The sequence below is a fragment of the Mauremys mutica genome, chromosome 1 (genome assembly GCF_020497125.1).
Source record: "Mauremys mutica isolate MM-2020 ecotype Southern chromosome 1, ASM2049712v1, whole genome shotgun sequence".
NCBI classification, from domain to species: Eukaryota; Metazoa; Chordata; order Testudines; family Geoemydidae; genus Mauremys; species Mauremys mutica.
In genome coordinates, this window is record NC_059072.1 from 31,082,660 (window position 1) to 31,103,731 (window position 21,072).

Here is a 21,072-nt window from a genome sequence, read left to right on the forward strand (position 1 = left end):
ACTGAACTTGATACCAGTTAGGTTTTTTGCCACCACTGCTCCCCTGGGAAGGCTGTTCCAGAAATTCACTCCTGTAATGGTTAGAAACCTTCGCCTAATTTTGAGCCTAAATTGGTTGATGGCCAGTTTATATCCATTTGTTCTTGTGTCCACATTGATGCTTAACTTAAATAACTCCTCTTCCTCCCTGATATTTATCCCTCTGATATATTTATAAAGAGCAATCCTATCTCCCCTCAGCCTTCTTTTGGTTAGGCTAAACAAGCCAAGCTGTTTGTCTTCTCTTATAAAGTAGGTTTTCCATTCCTCGGATCATCTGAGTAGCCCTTCTCTGCACCTGTTCCACTTTGAATTTATCTTTCTTAAACGTGGGAGACCAGAATTGCACACAGTATTCCAGATGAGGTCTCACCAGTGCCTTGTATAATGATACTAATTCTTCTTAAAGGCGTGTCCCTGTGGGTGCTCCACTTTAGGTGTGTTGGCACCCTGTGTTCGTAATTAGAGATTTGTAGTAGCAGTGCCTGGTTGGCCATGTCCGCGCGTCAGACATCTTACACTGCTCCGAGCAGTTACCTAGTGTGCCCAGCCAACCGTGCCCCAGTTCCTTCTCTTCTGCCTTTGGCTTGAGTCGGAGTGACAGCAGCTCCTCTCTTATCTTAGATAACTCAATAATTCTTCGAGTGCTTGCTCATATCAATTCTAGTTACATGTGTGCGTGCGCCGCGTGCACGGATGTTGGAACTTTTTCCCTAGCAGCTACCTGTCGGGCCAGCTGTGGAGCCCCCTGGAGTGGTGCTCTATATATGACACTGCTGGCTCAACCTCCGCCCCCCTTCAGTTCCTTCTTACTACCAGTGACGGTTGTTGGAACAGTGGTCTCTTGCAAGTGCTTCACTACTCCCTAGCTACTTTACTTATCTCTGTGTATAGTTACCCTATTGTTAGTTAAGTGTTAGTTTCTGTTATCTTTAGTGTTAAGAATAGTTATTATCTCCTGAAGGGGTTTTCCCTTCAACGAGTGCCCTATGGGGCTCCAAGGCATGCTGTTTCAGGGCTTCAAACCTTGCGGTTACTGTGGCAAGCCTGTGCCCCAGGGGGGCCCCCATGACTCCTGTCTTTGGTGTCGGAAGAAGTGGGCTATAGCCCATGAAAGCTTATGCTCAAATAAATTTGTTAGTCTTTAAGGTGCCACAAGTACTCCTGTTCTTTTTATGGAAGGAAAGCTTATTCTACCAGCCGCCTCTCCTTACGGATTGCTAATCAGCTCACGATCCTTAGCAGATACAGTTATAACTCCTGGTCTGCTATCCAAAAGTTTAAAGAGCTCCTTCCATCTGATTCTCGTCAGGAGCTGGAAGCCATTGCAGAGGAGGGCAGAGTAGTGGCCCAGGCTGCCCTTCAAGGTTCCCAGGATGCTGCAGACGCGGCAGCACGTACACTGGCATCTGGCATTGTCATGCAGCGTAACACCTGGCTTCAGTCCTCAGGTCTCCCGCCGGACGTTCAGCAGACTATCCAAGACCTCCTGTTTGATGGTCAGGGGCTTTTCACTGAACAGACCAACTCTAGGTTGCATAGCCTAAAAGATTCAAAGAACATAATCAAGTCTCTCGGCATGCACACTCCAGCGCCTCAAAGAAGACCGTTTAAGCCCCAGTCCACCCATGATATTCCGGTCCTCCTCCATATTGGCAGTACCTTCCAACTTTGCTTCACCCACAAATTCTATTAGTGCATGCTCTCTCTTTTCATGCCAACGTCAGTAATAAAAATGTTAAATAAGATTGGTCCCAAGACTGATCCCTGAGGAAGCTCTCATAGGGTTCACTGACCAGTCTATAGGCTGTACTGCGTTCTGGCTCATGTGATACTTCATACTATTTTCCATATTCTTCAACTGTAAGTCCTTTTTTTTCCCCCCCCCCCCCCCTTAGAAAAAAATTCCCATCTAGGCATTAACTCCTAGGAGAGCTTCATCTTGTTGACTAAGGAGCTAATTCTTCTTGCTGATATTGGAAGATACCTCTCCATATGTAACTACCAATTTGAGCTGCAGAAAAATGGTCTCTCATTGTCAGTTGTCTCTGCAAAGATCAACTTTAAAAAAAAAAAGAAAAAAAAAGTGTTTGGCATCAGCTAGATATCGGGTAGTGTCATGATTTGATGTTGGGGATACAACAGTAAAGATAACTGTGTCCAGTATTGATGTTTGCAGACACACGTGTTTGTAGGGTTCAGGCAGTTATGTAGCAGTTCAGCACAAGAAGCTGCTTATTAATGGAGGGAACCTTTTGCAACAGTGATTGGATTCTTAGTACAGGAAAAGCTTTGTTATCCGACATGTTGGGGGAATGGAGCATGCCGGTTAGTCAAAAATTCCGGTTAATTATTATACTTACTGAGGGAGGGGAGTATGTGTGCAGGAGGAGGCTCAGGGCTGGGGGTTAGGGCGAAGGAGAGGGTGCAGGACTTGGGTTCTGGGAGGGAGTTTGGGTGTGGGAGGGGGTTGGGACACAGAGTTGTGGGATGATGGATCCGGGTGGCGCTTGCTCAGGTGGCTTCCTGCAAGCGGCAATATATCCCTGCTGCTCCTAGGCGGAGACATGGCCAGGTGGCTCTGTGTGCTGCTTCCGCCCACAAGTGCAGCCCCTGCAGCTCCCATTGGCCGTGGTTCCCAGCTAATGGGAGCTGTGTAGCCAGCGCTTGGGGTTGGGTAGGGGCAGCGCAGGGCGCCCCTGTGGCCATGCCTCTGCCTAGGAGCAGCAGGTACATGCCGCTGCTTGCAGGGAGCCATGCTCAGCCAGGGAGGGAGCCTGCAGGCCCCATGCCTGCCGGATTTTTAATGGAGATATTAAAAATGCCAGTTTCTACAGCTTTGCGGTTGGTAAAGTGCCGGATAACGCAGATTTTACGGTGTATGCTGCCTCCTTCTCTGCAGAAGGGTTCTAGACTTTATTTTCATAGGCAATAAAAATTTCCACATTTGTAAAAGGTTGCTGCTTCGTCTGGAACCTATCAAGATCTGCTTTGGAGACCTTCCAGTTGATGAGAGATTAGATTTTTGTCCCTGATGGCCCCTAATCACCTTGGACACAGGGGCACTGAAAAACTGCTTCAGAGAGATTCTACCAAATTCCCTAGTTGATAAAGAATTTTCAGTTGCATCAGGAAATCATGCTACTATGCCATTGAGTTTGTGCCACTGAACAAAAGAGAGGCTTTTGTTCCAGTTACTTCCTAACGGCGATGTGATTTCTGACCAATCGTGGATTTGAGATCTCTATTTTTATATGGCAAAAGAAAAAATGCTGCCTTGGGAATAGGGAGGCAAGCTGAATGAGGTAATAACTTTTTATTGGACCAACTTCTCTTGGTGAGAGACACACAGTTTTGAGCTACACACAGCTTTTCTTCTGTTTGAAAGGAAAGAAGTCCAGTAAAAGACATTAACTCACCCACCTTGTCCCTTTTTAATATCCTGGGACCAACACCAGCTGCAACAACACTGCAAACAATCTTGAGCATATCGCTCTTGCATGAAGGAGACTGACTCTATGCACTGCACATTGTAGTCCCGTGCATGCTTTTAGGGATGCATCTCAGGCACAGGCAGTATATCTAATTTCCACTCAAATTGTTTCTATGGGTAGGCAAAAAGTAGGTCGGATACAGAAACTCAATAGATTTCTTCTTTAGGATTTACAGACATGCACAGTTGTGTGTGTGTGTGGTTTTTTTAGTTGAGTTGTTCCTAGGAGTGTTCTGTATAATCCCCAGTGGACTAGGGGGAATAAACTCACTATATGCTATTGAAGTTCAATTCCAAGCCTTCCTACTTTAGGTTGGGATTAGCTTTTATGACTCAAGCAGATCATCTGCAGGCTCCAGCATTTGATCTGATGATGATGTGGATGTTGGGCCTAATCGCCATACCAGTATCTGTTACACTCATGGCACGTTTCCACATTATACCAGCTCAGTAGACTCTTGGGTCATAGTGTTCAGAAGTCATACATAGTCCATTACTGTATGCAATGCAAGGCTATCTCCAAGCCTCACTGGCTTGGTGTCAGTGCAAGGAAAGCCTGCATTTATGAATGGACTTCTGTGATCTTTTCTGGATTAACCATAGATTCATCTTGCCTCCACGCACAGGAGCTGCTCACCTTTTAGACATTTTACTCTTTTCTTGATTAACTGCACACACATGCTCTGGGGATGATGGCAGTTCAGAGATCTGGTATCCCAAAATATTGTTCTGATTCAAACAGGCAGTTTGCTCATTTTATCTGTTTAGCTGGGAGCTTGGAGAGTAGTAACAATATAAAGTTGTGTGTGCCTTTCACAATCCTTTAAAAATACACTAAATAGAGACCATTTTCTGCATAAACAGGTGGGGACAGGAACATGCCACCTGAATGGTGATGTCATGCAGGAGTGGAACTGGTGGAATCTAAGATATTTCTAATGGTTGGTTGCTTATCTAGCAAGGAAAGGGTGAACTATCTCAAACAAACGAATTCAAATAGTAGTCCATTCTTTATTGGTCCTTGTTTAGGGGCAAGTGCTTTTAGGTCTTTGTTGGATAGGGAACTCAGGAAATAGATATGTTTGAGATAATAAGCGACTTGTTTGTTTTCCATTCTGAGATTATGATAGGGACATGTATTGCTAGTTCTAGTAGTTTTCTGTATATTTTTATTATAGAGTGTAACTTTAGAAAACATTTTGTTCCTGCCTGCTCCTCTTGCTTTTATATCTAATTTATTACTGAATCTTGTCTATTCTAATGTTAGGCTAAGAGTTACAATTATCTGTCTTTTCTGCAGCAATTTGGTGCCTCCAAGTACCTTGAACTCACGCCTGATAAAAGACAAATCTTGGGTGCCTTTTGCTGTCCTCTTGAGTATTCTCCCAAATTTGGCAGGTTGTAAACCTCTGAGCAAGTGCAAACTGAGATTTCTCGGAGACTTATTAGAGCTACAGGGATAAGCAGGACTTTCTCTGCCATTGCTGCTACAGGATTGACAGCAGGGACATTTCCCTGTGCTCTCAATGCTCCCCCTGCTGGGTGCAGGCAGTGTGGAGAAGGAGATTGTCTGACTCAAATGTAGAAGGGGCAAGAACTGGATCTGGGAGAGAGGAGCATATTGGAGCAAGGTGGCAGTGTGTGTGTGTGTGTGTGTGTGTGTGTGTGTGTGTGTGTGAGAGAAACTGGGACTGGCTGGACAGAGAGGGGAGAGCTCGGGGGCAGGGGAAAGGATAGTGAGATTAGAGGAGTTAGGGTGGGGAAGAGATAGGACTGGGATGAGGACAGGTTGGAAGGGATGGGGTAAAAGGCATTGGTCTTGGAGGAGAAGGGGACAGAAAGATCTGTGATCACTAGCACACACTCTGATAGGCCCAGTAGTGATAGATCTCAGGGTAGTGTTTCTGCAAATTCCTTCCAGACATTGCCACAGGGGTTTCCTCCAGGTTGCTTATGCAATGGAGCATTACCAATAGAAGGCTTTCCTATCTGGACTGGCAACACCTCAAATATTTATGAAAATCTTAGTTTTCATTGCATCCCTAATTCCAAAAGGAGTGCATTTCTATCATCTCCTAAAAGGTCTCCTCGAGGGAGAAAAGAGCTCTCAATACTGAGGCAATGATAAGCTTCAGTCCTGTGGCTTTGTTGTAATTTGTGGGTATAATAGGAATTACCTGGTGTTACAGTCCTGGCTGAGCTCCTCCTTGTGGATGCTCACTAGGTAGCTATTTGGACTGACTCACTGGTGGATCCATGTGCTTCTCAGCTCTCTTGGATATGGGCAGACTCCAGCCATAGACCCATACATAGACGCTTTCTGGTACTACTTATAGGAAATAGGACCCTGTGTTCCAGCTGCCCTGGACTCCAGGACTGGTGTTGAATCCTCCCAAGTCTGCCCAGTCAAACAGATCCTCCCTAGAGCTTCAGTCCCATGGGTAACACAGTTTATAGCTAAATCCTTCAGCAACATGGGATAGTTGAAGCAAGTAATACACAGACTTTGCAAAGGGATTTCTAAACTGAATATACTTTACTCATAGACAAATTACAAGAGATGCAAGCAGTTTTATATATTGACTACATTTGTGTAAGACCTCTGGCTAAGGTTCTTCAGCACTCTTGATCATTGTTTGGGATTTGTTCAGTGTCTTTTCAGGTTCACAGGACTCTGCTCCCTTCCGTCCTCCTGGCTGGTCTTGTCTTATTCTGGTTGAGGAAACTGCTGCTCAGGACCTTGTCCTTTTTAAAACTTCTAAAAAGTGATCTTCCTTCTCCATCTCTTAAGGCCCCATCAAGTGGTTAAGGTCCACCATCAGGTGATCTGTTGCTTGATTACTGTCCACCTGGAGTCCAGACTGGAAAAAAATTGGTTTCTTGCAACTTTGGCCACACTTTTTAGCATGCCCATTTTATTGCCAGAGCAGAGTCATTCAATGGTAATGGCACTTTTCGCATTGTATCTATACCCCTTGAAATTATCATCCAAGAAGGAGGTAAAAAGACAATGAGGAAGGCACAAAGATGCAGCTGCACCCATATTTTATAAGTTTCAGGTTCCTTTCATTATCTTCTTTTACATTTCTTCTCCGGTTTGCTATATTTGTAGCATTGTGTGTGACAAACCTATGCACTTTGAAGTTGTAGACATCGCAGATAATGGACATTCATAACCCTCTTATGTCTAAGCTGGATCCTGAAACAAAATGGTGAAAAAAGATGTTTTTTCAGGAATCACTGGGGAGAATGATATTTATTCTCTGTCTCCAAATGGAGACTTGGATCCCTTTTTAGACATTTTAGAGATGCAGACCATGGAGAGGCTGGTTATACCCATTAGGTCTGCTCTTTTCAACCCAATCAAGATTTTTGTCTGTCTCCCCCTTTTCATCGCCACCTGTATCTGAGAGTATACAGGATATATCCTATACCAGTGGAAGGACATTCATTTATATTACTGTACTGTACTGTAATAGTTCTTGGAGTACCTGGGACTGAGAGTTACCCTGTTACCCCTTGTCTCTAGCAGGAGGGAGTCTGGTCTGTGATGGTTTGGTGTTAGCTCCCCAAAACCACCAGCCTTTCAACCACTCAAGCACTCTCCTCTGGGCTGTGCCAGCCCTGTTTTTGCCTTGTAGCTAAACAAGAGAGGCATGACGCTCCCTGACTCCCGTTGAAGTGTTCTCTTGTGATTTCCAGCCCCTGACACCTGCTACTTACAGAAATCCAAAATCCTCTTTTCCCAAAGGAGCAGTGTACCTGTTTGCCAGTTTTACCTTAAATCAGTGCTCCTGTATAACACACAGCACTTGTGTTATAAAACACGAGTGTTTATTTAAGAAAGTACAGATGTTCCACTAGAAACAAGAGTGATGCAAACAAATGGTTACAATTAAAAAGCCCACATAAAACACGAACTAGGGTCTACACTTATTAGTTACATTACTCATTACTCATTACCTTAGCTATCTAATAAAATAGGATTCTCCCCTCCCCCAGTTTAATCTGTTGTGGAGCTGGCTGGCTTCTCGGGGAAACAGGATCCAATCTTCCACAAAACACCCCTGCTGAACAACATGTCTCCTCAGTGAATAGATCCAGAGTGTCTTTCTCCACTTGGTGATATACTAACTAAACCAGTCTTTTATGTGTTTTTCCTAGAAAGGGTGATCCCCTGCCTGTCATAATGTTCCTTTTTACCTCAAGTAATTTCAGTGGTTATAGTTTTTTTGATGGTTTTCCATTTACTTCTTTTTTCCATGTTGTTGGAATGGTGGATATTCATCAGTACATTACATAATCAGCTAGCCAGAGAGGGGACTTCTTCTTGAATGAGCCCTCACTGAGATACATGATTCCCTGCTGACTCACTTTCACACCATGACCATAAGGGGATAATTTTCATCACTCCTTAAATATTACTTGCACACACACCTCATGATTGAGTATTGATAAGTGACAAGCTTGCAGTAGAGAGACCTCCTCGTGTTGTACCCTTCATGGATAAATATAATGAAAGTGATGTATTAGGTGATTAGTGAGTTTGTCGGGTCTGAGACAAGATTACTTGTAAAGAACAGTGAATCCTTGCCTTCTGGTGCCAAAGGGCTTATGAATCACATGTGCTCACTGTCAAACTCTGTGGTGGTATCTGCAGCATGGGAAAGAGTTAGGAGCAACAAGGCATCTCACTCTGCCCCTTCTGACATAGAGCAATGTAAGCTGAGCACTTCTGGCAGGAAAGTCTACTTGTCCAGCTCACTAGGCCTTCAAGAAGCCAATTCTTAAACCATGATGATTATGTCTTATGGGATGCCATGAGCCCCATCCTGGACTTTTTGCCTGAGGACCAGAAGGATATTTTTTTGGCTGGGGTGGGGGTAAATGAAATACTTTCAGTTCAACAGATTTCTTTTCAGTTAACCCATGGCTTCGCAAGTCTTAACTTAGTGCCTTGTGATGGTTACTGCACATCTCAGACACCAAGGGATATTTATCTAACCATACCTTTACGATTGGATCCTAAGGTTCAGCTCCCAACTGTACTTCACAAAGCAATCCAGTATATAGGTAATCTCTTGCAGTCTCATATCAGAAATACTTGCTTCAGCCCATGCAAAAGGATCATCTTTGTCAGAGAAATCCTGGATTCTTTGTGCCAGTTCTTTCCTGCAAAAGAGGTGTGGTGTTGTTGTTTTTTTTTTCCCCCTCCCCCGTCCCCAAAGTCAAGACTCCCTGGTAGTTCTCAGGGAACAACTGATACAGACCACACTACTATTCCTGAAACTACTAAGCCTGATTGCCATAACAACCTACACCTCACCTTATGATTGTCTGAACGTGAGATCCTTGAAGCTCTGGGTGGTAGGCGAATACATACTAAATGTACACACCCTTCAAAGAAGACTGACCATCCAAGTCCTTGAACAGCTTTGCTGGTGGAAGAACAAGGATAATATCCTCCAGTGAGGTATCTTTTGCTTCACCTTTCACCACCATTGCGGTCACAACTGAGGCTTGCACTCCGTGCAGGGGTGCATGTGATCATGATCTCCAAATACATGGACTGTGGAACACCTAGCAGTCCAGACTCCATATCTGTGCACTGGAACTCAGGCAGTATTGTGGACCCTCAAAGAGCCCTGTCTCTGCATCATCATATAGTATAGGTGCTTTCAGACAATACCATGGCCATTTATCACGTCAACAAGCAGGGAGGAGTGTATTCTCAGGCCTTAACATCCAAAGCAAAAAAAGTTGGTTGGTTGTGGGTTTTTTTGTTTTGTTTTTGTTTTGCATGTGATTGTATCCAGAACCAAATCTCCCTAGTAGCTCCTCACCTTGCTGGGGAGAACTATGTCTATACAGTGTTTCTCAGTAAGATGTCTCAGGATCAAACCAAGTGGTCCTTGATACCAGTGGAGGCCAGCATATTATTTCATAGATGGGGGCCAGTAATAGACCTCTTTGTGTCTGAGCAAAACACCAAGTGCCATGTAAACTGCACAAGAGCACACACAGGTCCCACTTGGATGTGTTTCTGCTGGATTAGAGCTAACTTCTTCTATATGCCTTCCCTCCAGCTTCTCTGATCCCAGAGTCCTAGGAAGATCAGGTTGGTCAGAGCAAACATTATGCTATATGCATAACAATACTATATAGCAAAGTTGTTCTACATCTATATTTCGCCAAGAACTCCTGACCCATGTTCTCCTGGTAGAGCACTGCTTGCTAATTTCCCATAATTGGAAATATACAGAGGTCCTTAAAGAGAGGTGGTTCTTCGAGTGATTGCTCATGTGCTTTCCAATAGGTGTGTGTGTGCACCGCGTGCACGATCGCCAGAAAGCTTTTGCCCTAGCGGTACCCGTCGGGTCAGCTGTGGAGATCCCTAGAGTGGCACCTTCATGGCGGTGTATATATGTCACCTGCCGCCTACTCTGTTCCTTCTTACTGCCCGTGACGGTCATTGGAACAGCTCAGTCTCTTGCTTCTGCAAGTGCCTTACCTGTGGTTCCCTTGTTTTTCTGTGTAAATAGTTCAATAGTTGTTAGTTGGCTAATAGTGTAGATTAGTTTAGCTTACTTCGGGGGGGTTTTCCCCCCCTGCTCTTCACTCCCCGGCCCTGGGGCATGCATTGGTTGCAGGGGTTTAATGTGTGCGAGAGGTGTGCAAAACCTATGCCAACAAGTGATCCGCACGCCGCCTGTCTCAAGTGCCTCAGGGAGGGCCCTCAGTCAGATAAGTGTCCTATTTGCAGGACTTTCAGACCTAGAACTAAGAGAGAGTGTGACTATCGCCTTAAACGTCTCCTGATGGAGTTGGCCATTCAGCCACAGCCAGAGCTTACACAGGCATCCTTGGTGCGCAGCGCACCTGCCTTGATGCAGGATGTCCCGGCACTGAGGAAGGACTCCACCAGGGAGCACTGGCACCACTCCCAGGCCCTCAAGGCCAGTGCCACGTGGTGGCACTGTTCACAGTCCCCAATGCCACACAAGAAAAAGAAACCGGACGGGGGACGTTCCCCTGGAGAGATTCCAGTGGGGTGCATCTTTTGGCAGGACACCCTTGGTCTAGTCCCCAAGAACCGGCGCAGTTGACTCTGGGCCTCAGTTGCAGAGCTGTTGAGTCTGGCAAGAACAGATTCTCCTATCCGGCACCATTTGGAGGATGAGCTTGACCTCCCCTCCACTCTGGACACACATGAGGTGGCTCGAGACCTCATTGGCATGACGGCGCAATACCCAGCCCCGCAGGTGCAGGGCCTGGCTTCGTAAACTCAGGCAACGCCAGTAACACCGGCGACAGCATCAACTGCAGCATCATGCCCAGCTCCCTGGACGACTCCGACACCTGTCACGGCACCAATGGCAGCACCGCCGTTGATTTATTATCAGGGGAGGCCCATGATGTTACAGTGCCGATCTCTGTCTCCCCGGTACCGCTCCCCAGCACTGTTGGGCTCTGCTCCCCCATGATCGGGTATAGAGTACTCGTCAGAATCAGATGCAGAATTGTCTGTGTCCCGATGCAGCCACCACTGCTTCTGGTCCTGGTACCATAGGCCAATGGAACAACCGGTACCAGCCGTCACTTGGCCACACCAGTGGCAAGGCCCAGTGCAATGGCCTTTTTGGACCCCTTGGACCTACCACCAGGCTCAAGGTCAGGGATCTAGGCTGGTATTGGTGGTATTGGCCCCCCGTGCCCCTCCATCAGTGATGTCGATGGCACGCTACACCCCTAGGCCCCCTGAGGACCCAGTACGGGATATGGCTGTTGAGTGGCCACAGACAATCACAGCCCCTCTTCCACTGATGTCAGTGGCACCTGATCCTGCAGTCGTGGGCAGCTCTGAGGTACTTGGCCCGACCTCTAGAGAACCTGAGGGGCAGGAAGACCCCGTCCCGGGAACCTCTTCCTCCTCCTCCACCGGATGAGGTGGTGGTGGGCACCTCCACCACTCTACCACCAATGGACACCAAAGGCCACCAGGACCTGCTTCGGAGGGTGGCAGTTAACCTCAACCTCCAGGCAGAGGAAGTTTATGGAGGATTCAGATCCGATGGTGGACATCCTCACTCCCGAGGGTCCTTCTAGAGTGGCCTTGCCCCGATGAGGACAATTCAGAACACTGCGAAGGTGCTCTGGCAAAACCCGGCCTCTATACCACCAATGGTTAAAGGGATCGAGGGACTCTACTTTGTGCTGCAAAAGGGCTATGAACACCTTTTTACCCACCCCGAACCGGGAACTTTGGTGGTTGATGCGGCAAAACACAAGGAGCGACAAGGACAACCAGGCTCCGCACATAAGTCACGTAACACCAAGAAACTGGATCTCTTTGGCCGTAAAGTCTATTTGACTGGTGGGCTTTCGCTTCGGGTAGCGAATCAGCAGGCAGTACTTAGCCAATATGCTTTTAATTCCTGGAGCTCTTTGGTTAAGTTCCAGGAGTTAATCCTGTCTGATTCACACAAGGAGTTTGGTGCGCTCCTTGAGGAGGGTAGAGTAGTATCTCGGACTGCCCTTCAGGCAGCCCTGGGCGCAGTGGACTCTACGGCTCAAACCATGGCCACCACAATAGCAATGAGGCGCAGTGCATGGCTACAGGTTTCAGGTATCCCGCCAGAGGTCCAGAACACTATACAGGACCTCCCCTTTGACTGTGAAGGCCTGTTCGCCCAAAATATGGACACGCGCCTGCACAGTCTGAAGGACTCTCGGGTGACTCTTACGTCTCTGGGGCTACACACCCCAGCACCTCAGAGAAAGCCATTTAGACCTCAGCCCCCATCCCGCTTCTATCCGGGGCCTCCTCGGCGAGATCCCCCTAGGAGGAGGGGCAGAAATAATAGGAGGCACTCACCTCAATCCTCCTAGAGCCAAGGCCAGTGTTCAACCAAACAGCCCCCCGGCCCCAAGCCCAACTTTTGAAGATGCGCCCAAGGACAGCGCACCAGTTGCCATCTTGGATCCTTCCCCCCTCTTTGTGAATGGACTCTCCCGCTTCTACTGTGCTTGATCTCAGATCACGTCAGACCACTGGGTCCTCAGCATGGTGGGGGTGGGATATTCTATCCAGTTCTGTTCCCTCCCACCCCCCTTCCCTGTCCCTCTTCAGGGTCCTCTCTCTTGAGCAACTCCTTTTACAAGAGGTGCAATCGCTCCTACGTTTAGGGGCAATGGAGGAGGTTCCTTAGGAATTCAGGGGCTAGGGGATCTACTACTGCTAGTTCCTCATCCCCAAGGCTAAAGGCAGGCTTCAGCCTATCCTGGACCTATGAGATCTCAACACTTTCATAAAAAAGATGAAGTTTTGCATGGTTTCTCTGGCCGCCATCATTCCTTCCTTGGAGCCGGGAGACTGGTACGCCACTCTCAACTTGAAGGACACGTATTTTCACATTGCTATTATCCCAGCCCACAGATGCTTTCTCAGATTCGTGGTCAGTGGCTGGCACTACCAGTTCAGAATACCCCCATTTGGCCTGTCAACGGCCCCCCAGGTGTTCACCAAGTGTATGGCGGTAGTAGTGGCCTCCCTCCGCAGGCGCCAGGTGCAGGTATTCCCATATTTGGATGACTGGCTCATCAAGGCCGAGTCCCAAGCACAGGTAGCAGAGCACGTGTCCCTGGCCCGGGCTACGTTTCACAGGCTGGGTCTTATATTGAATGAGCCCAAGTCCACACTGACCCCCACACAAAGGATAGAGTTCATTGGCGCTCTCTTGGACTCCACGAGGGCATTCCTTCCGGAACTGCATTTCAGAGTGCTCACGGACATTATCCAGACCCTGCTCCACTTCCCCACAACCATGGCGAGAAATTGTATGAGACTATTGGGGCACATGGTGGTCTGTACATACATGGCACAGCATGCCAGGCTGTGCCTGAAGCCCCGCCAGGCGTGGTTAGCGCAGGTGCACAGATAGGCCAGGGACCCATTGGACTCAATAGTGACCCTTCCGCCTCGCATACTCCGCTCTCTCCACTGGTGGCTGCAACCACAGCTGGTTTGTGCGGGAGTACCCTTTGCAAAACCTCAACCCACACTTTCCCTGGTCACGGATGCCTCAGCACTCAGTTGGGGAGAGCATCTGTGCAATACCAGAACCCATGCAGGGCCTCTGGTCCCATGCAGAGCTATCGCTGCACATCAATGTGAGGGAGCTGAGGGCGGTTCGCCTGGCATGCCAGGCATTTCAGGCCTGTCTTCAGGGCATATGCGTATCAGTGCTCACGGACAATACTGCAGCCGTGTTCTGTATAAACAAACGGGAGTGCTCGCTTCTCTCCCCTCTGTCGGGAAGCCCTCGTGCTGTGGGACTTCTGTATCGCCCGCTCCATACACCTGCAGGCGTTGCACCTTCCGGGGGCGCAGAACAAGCTGGCGGACCGCCTCAGTCGCTCGTTCCATGGACACGAATGGTCCCTCAGACCGGACATCGCTCACTCGATTTTCCAGAGGTGGGGCTCTCCCCACATGGACCTGTTTGCGACATGGAGCAACAGGAAGTGCCAGAGATTCTACTCCTTCCTGAACCACAGCCCAGGCTCCACTGCGGATGCCTTTCACTTATCATGGACGGGTCACCTGCTGTACGCATTCCCTCCATTCCTCCTCATACACAGAGTGCTCCTCAAGATTCGTCAGGACAGGGTTTCCCTGATCCTTATAGCACCAGCGTGACCCCGCCAGCACTGGTTCACCATGTTACTGAACCTCTCAGTGGACAGACCAGTAGTGCTCTCTCTCTCTCTCCGACCCTATTCACGCGGGACCATGGCTGTCTGCAACACCCCAACCTGGACTCCCTCCACCTCATGGTGTGAAAATTCCATGGCCAAACCCTCTTGAGCTTCAATGCTCACACTCAGTGAGGTAGGAAACCCTCCATGCAAGCCACTTACCTGGCTAAGTGGAAGCGTTTCTCCATTTGGTCTTGACAAAGGGGAACTGAGTCAAAATCAGCCCCAATTCCCCTAATTTTGGACTATCTTTTTTATATCTCAAGCACCAAGGGATAGGCTATCATCCCTGAGGGTACATCTTGCGGCCATTTTGGCCTTTCACCCGGGAACGGCGGGTGGGTTACTGTTTGGTAACCCCATGGTGGGCAGGTTTCTTAAGGGCCTGGACAAACTTTGTCCTCCAGTACGTCGGCCCGTTCCCTCTTGGGACCTCCCCCTCCCCCTCTTTGAGCCTCTGGCTACTTGCCCTCTCTCCTACCTTTCCTGGAAGGTGGCTTTTCTGGTGGCTATAACCTCCGCTAGAAGGATATTCGAACTCAGGGAACTGACCTCCGAACTGCCTTATACGGTATTTTATAAAGACAAGGAGCAGCTACCCCACCACCTTGTGTTCCTGCCTAAGGTTGTCTCCCAATTTCATGTGAACCAAGATATATTCTTACCTGTATTCTTTCCTAAACCCCATGCCACTAACAGGGAGCGCATTTCTTGGATGTTAGACGTGCCTTAGCATTTTACATTGAATGCACAAAGCCATTTTGTAAGTCACTGCAGCTCTTTATTGCTATCGCAGAAAGAATGAGGGGGCTCCCGATCTCATCCCAGCGCATCTCGTCATGGATCATGTCCTGCATCAGGACTTTCTATAACCTGGCCAGAGTTCCAGCCCCTCCGATTACGGCGCACTCTACCATAGCGCAGGCGGCGTCCGCAGCTTTCCTGGTGCAGGTCCCTATCCAGGACATCTGCAAGGCGGCGACCTGGTCTTCAGTTCACACCTTCATTTCCCGCTACGCCATCATCCAGCAGGCGAGAGATGATGCTGGGTTTGGTAGGGCAGTCCTACACTTGGCGATTATGTGAACTCCGATCCCTCCCGCAGGGTAACTGCTTGGAAGTCGCATATTGGAATGCACATGAGCAATCACTTGAAGAAAAAACGGTTACTTACTCTCGTAACTGTTCTTTGAGATGTGTTGATCATGTCCATTCCAAATCCCGCCTGTCTCCCTGCTGTCGGAGTATTCCAGCAAGAAGGAACTGAGCAGGTGGCGGGTCGGTAGGGACATATATACACCACCATGAAGGCGCCACTCTAGGGGTCTCCACAGCTGACCCGACGGGTACCGCTAGGGGAAAAGCTTTCCGGTGATCGTGCACGTGGTGTTCACACAGACCTATTGGAATGGACATGAGCAAGACCTCTCGAAGAACAAGAGGTAAGTAACCGTTTCTTACTTACCAATAGCTGTTGTTTTTCAAAAGTTGCTTGGGTGTAGTCCCAATACCTGCTAACCTTACTCTCTACCTCAGAGTTCTGTAGAATATTAGGACTGGCAGTTAGGGAGAAGGAACTGAGGCTGTCTCTCCTTATATAGAGTAAGGGGATGACACCTTTCCAAGGCCTTTCCTTTGCTTGACTCTAAAGATGTCATATCTCACAATTTTGAATACACAGAGGCAACACACAAACAATAGTTATTGGTAAATAACCTCTCATTATTATCATTTATTATTATTTATTAGCTCTGGGGCACCATTGTATTCGGCATTATTATAAACATACACACATTGACACATTCCTTGCCATGAAGAGTTTACAGTCTAAATTAAGACAAGACCTAAAGACTGAGTACAAGAATAGGATGGAAGGAGGATAGAGGAAGATGATTAGTTTAATAAAAATCATAGTACACAACTTGATGGTTCCAATTTAATTTAAAAAAATCATTTAAAAATTCACCCTCAAATGATAGATGCTCCCCCACCCCCGTACTTCCTTAATATAAACTTCATCCTCCATAGAATATGATAATCTTGTCTTGGTATTATTTAATTTTGGTTTTATTGTTTTTCCCCCATTGGGTATAAACTATTTCCAACTCTCCATTTTAACCCACCCATATTGATTCTCCACTGGCATGCTATCTTCTGTGTTCCTGGGATTTGGTTTTACCTTCATTCTGTTAACTACAGACCAGTGCAAATTTGGTATGGAGCAAAGTATCTTTTAGAGTAGAAAGAAAATCCGGTTTAGGGCTTGACCCTGTTTCCACTGAAGTCAGTAGGGTGATTCCCTTTAACTCCAGTGGGAGTGGAATTGGGCACTTACCCTTTGTCACTAAAGACTGCAACCCAAAGTGGTTTTTTTTTCCCCAAAAATTAGATAAAAAATGTATTGGAGCAGGAGAATAATCTGTCAGAAAACAACAATTTATGGCAGACCTAGATCAGCATTATTCAGAAGGGGGATTTGGTACTGTGTTAGGTTGCTGGCTTACACGTTGTGCAAGATTCACATGTAGTGAACAAAAGATTATCTATAATGGCTTTTTGATGTGAATGAGTTGATTGCCCTAATCAAGTTTATACAGGTATTGGAAAACTGTTGCTATTAACTATATTACAGAAGTGCAGAGAACTCCCGATTTTTTTTTTTTTTTTTTTTGTACCTCCAGGTCCGAGTTTTCCTGCTCTCAGCTCCTGAGATGAAGCTGGAGAGTAAGATAAAAAACAAAACAAAAAAGAAACAAACCCCCCCCCCCCCCAAACCACATTATATCTGTTGGAAGCAAAGGGAGTTCTTTTTTTGGGGAGGAGGCAGCGGCGTGAAGTCTGTTGCTAAAAGTGGAAATATTCTGTGTGGGCATTTAGTAACAGCTCATAAATGTACTTTATTATGGTGTTTCCTTTTTTAAGGCTTGTATTGGGTGGATATGTCATTCGGGCAACATTAACTGGTTTTAAACAAAGATTTTGTTTGTGGGAATTTTTGTTAAAAAGTGTATCGATATACAACATATTATATCTTTCTTTTGTATATTTGGAGCAGATCTAAGGAAAAAAAGGCCCTGGTAGTTTTTTCTCTCCCACCCTATTTTCTCTCTCTTTCCTGTGTGGGTCTCTATTTGTTTCTCTTTTAATTCTCATCTCGTGAAGACAGTGTATTTTTAGAGTACTTGATTTAGATTAACTAGGATAGTCAGACCAATACTTCAGTCTGATTTTAATGAAATCTTGCTTTTATCCAATTTTACATCTAAGGATTGTCAAGTGACTGCTTGACTTTTAGCAAGTAAGTATTACAGCCCACTTTATGGCCATCCGATTTCCAGGCTTATTGTCCATATTTTCTCCTATTAGCATAGGAGTATTAGGAACTGAGTGCAAGCATTTGATATTTGATTGTCCTAGTTAGTAATTTCAACAGCAATGTAAGACTTCCCAAAACAGATTCATTTAATGTAAGAATGTTAAAAGAAATTATGAAAATGACTGAGCATTTCTTCTTTTCACAGTATGTGTTTTGTATACACAAGGTATTGGAAGCAAAGAATGGAGAGAGGTAAGGTTTTTTTTTTTAATAGATATCTATGTATATATATTTTTTAATTAAGTGTGGTTGTGTGTGTGTGTGTGTCATGGCCAAAAAAAGAGGAAAAATCATGATTAGTTGGTTGATTGCTATGCAAAAGAAGTCAAACTCTCAAATGGTGCAGGAAAAATGCCAAAAAATTAGGATCACTTTATTTTGAACTCTTTTGTGTATATATAGCTTGTATTACATTTAAAAATGGTTAAATCCATTTTAAGAAGAAAGGTGAGTGTCCCATCTTTCCCTCCACCATAAATAAAACCAACTTTATTTTTTTAAAATATGGAGCAGGCTAGCCAGGTTTGCAAAGGCCATTTGGGAAGGGGAGTAAGCTGACCAGATAGCAAGCGTGAAAAATCGGGACGGGGGTGAGGGGTAATAGGAGCCTATATAAGAAAAAGCTCCAAATATCGGGACTGTCCCTATAAAATCGGGACATCTGGTCACCCTGAAGGGGAGGGGCAGGAGGAGGAAGTTGGAGGGAGGAGGAGAATAGAGCATTGACAGTTTTTGTCTCTATTATTTAATGGTTTTACTTCTCAGATTTGGCCTGCTGGTACTTTACAGTAGTCATGTGTTAGAGTTCTTAAGTATGGTGCCTGGGTGCCTCCAGATTCTAAATGGGAAGAAGAACATTTCATTGTTGTATCAGAAGTTGGAATCATCTCAGGTGGTAATGACTGAAATAAGTTACTACTTTACAGCTGTTCATTGCCCTGCTCTAAATAAGTTAGTGGTCTCAGTTCATTTTCTAGGGGACAGATGTCAACATCACTTACATGTAGTACTGTACACTTGTTGGCGCTCTTAGCAAAGAGGCTAGGCATTCAGTGGATGTAGAAATTGGATTCCTGTCTTAACCTCCTAGTCAAAACAGAGATACGTTGATATAACAGTGAGGGAAAACAACGGTGTTGCTTGTGTTGTACCTGCTCTCCAATTAGAGGACTTCCTTTTGCAGGACTGATAATTCTGTACCTTTCCTCACTAAATTCATTAACAGCAATAAGGGGAAATATCTTATCCTATAGATTTAGAAATGTGTTTTTTAAATGATTCATTCTGAATCTCAAAATTATAATTTTTAAAGATACAGGCTATTACAGAAAACAAATCTTGCATTCATGCTCTAGTGACCAGATAGGAATTCTCTAAGCTGTTTCGAGCCTATAACTGAAGAGTTACTAATGCTGCAATCACTAATTCCTTTCAAACATCATTAGAAGAGCTTCTCTGTTGTGAAAAGCTGGTGTACCACTTTGTTGAAGCCTCTTTTTTAAAAGAATTGCTTGTTTCATTCTTTTCTGCTAGTTTGTTAAATAAAATATAAATGTTTGGATCAGTTCCCATTAATAATAGTAACCATTTGTGTTGTCAAAGGCTGTGAACCAAGAGGCTCCCCCTGTTTCAATTGGCTTAGTTTCCTTATGCTAGGTATAGGCCTGTCACGATGAAGGGTCGGTGGAAGGCTGAGCCACTGGCTTTTCAGATATCAGAGGGGTAGCCATGTTAGTCTGGATCTGTAAAAGCAGCAAAGAGTCCTGTGGCACCTTATAGACTAACAGACGTATTGGAGCATGAGCTTTCGTGGATGAATACCCACTTCGTCGGATGCATGACATGCAATACGTCTGTTAGTCTATAAGGTGCCACAGGACTCTTTGTGGCTTTTCAGAGCTGTGCTGTATTCTGCTTTGAAGTCTCTGAGACCTTTGGGCCTTTGCTGCCTCATTACTGGTTTACAGCTCTGACTAATACAATAATCAGCACCATTTCTCTCTCCCTCCCCCCGTCCTATGTCTGTAACTTCAACTATTCCTAGACACCAAGTTCCACTACCTCTATGTATCCCTTTCTCTTATTCCACTACCTTCCTAACCTTACTTCCAGCCACCCATCCAGAGAAACTTACCCTTTACTTCAAGTGATGTCCCTGTGGATGCTCCCACTCTCTCACCTCCCTTGCTAATTTCAGATTTTTTTTACCAAATCTTGAAAAATAATGTATTTAAAGAAAAGCAAACACATGAAACAAAATAAAAGCATGAGTTCTGTAACCTGTATTTTATATCCTTAACATTGTGAATTTGAAACTGAATCAAAAGCTTCTCATCCAAACGAAATACAATTTATTGTAAACCTATATTTTTTCGGCTAAAAGGAGGATCAGGCTTTTCTTATGGGGAGGGAGTCAAAGCCCCATTATACAGAAAGGTGAAAGCAATGAGTCTTTTCGTTTTTAATGGATGCATCAAAAGAATATAGGGGCAAAAGATAATTGGATAATGATGGAGCCGTATGTTTCTAATGGCAGGACCTCCAGGTCTGAAAGTAGATGAAGTTACCAGTGAAATGGGCATTTTGTGTAACTTTTTGCTTGGTATTCTACATTCAGGAGAGATGGCAGTTTCTAAAAGAGACCATATTACACAAGAGCAAACTATCCTGATGCAAAGGAAAGATAAAAATAACAAGAGACCCATAGGGCTGCATCAGGAGCTCTATAATAACATGACAATTAAAAGGAATCCTGGACAAAGAACAGATTGATAAGGATGAGTATAAAAGAATAGCACAAGTGTTTAGAGATGAAATCAAAAGGCTTTGGCACAAAGTGAGTTACACCTAGCAAGGGACATAAAAGGCAATAAGAAGAGGTTTTGTAAGTGCAATAGAAGTAAAAGAGAGGTAAAGTAAAGTTAGGTCTGTTACTTAAGGGAAGGAAGCAAATAATGAATGACACAGCAAAGGCTGAAGTGCATTAATGCCTCTTTTGCTTCAGGCTTCACTAAAAAGGTTAAGTGTGACCAGATGTTTAACACAATATTAACCATAATGGGGAGGGGATCTCTGGGCAGAATAGTGAAATAATAGGTTAAAGAATGTTTAGATAAATCAGATATCTTCAAGACAGTGGGACCTGATGAACTTCACTGCAGAATACTTAAGGAAGTAGCCAAACTGATCTCTGACCCATTAGCTATTATTTTTGTGAACTCTTGAGGATCGGTGAGGTCCCAGAAAACTGGAGAAGTGCAAACATATTACCTATGTTCAAAAAAGGGAAAAATGAGCACCCAGGGAATACAGACCATTCAGTCTAACTTCAATACCTGGAAAGATACTGGAACAAACTTAAATCATTTTATTCAAACCTAGAAGATAAAGTGATAAGTAAGAGCCA

At 45.4% G+C, this 21,072-nt stretch overlaps 1 protein-coding gene across 7 annotated transcripts in view; it reads left to right on the plus strand.

Annotated features, from left to right (window-relative positions):
- CPNE8 (copine 8) overlaps nucleotides 1-21,072 on the plus strand; it is a 230,181-nt gene that overhangs the window by 20,152 nt on the left and 188,957 nt on the right. For all 7 annotated transcript variants that reach the window (XM_045030458.1, XM_045030442.1, XM_045030450.1 and 4 more), the window contains exon 3: nucleotides 17,812-17,858. In XM_045030458.1, the coding sequence (XP_044886393.1) occupies nucleotides 17,812-17,858 (47 nt within the window). The remainder of the gene's footprint in view (nucleotides 1-17,811; nucleotides 17,859-21,072) is intronic.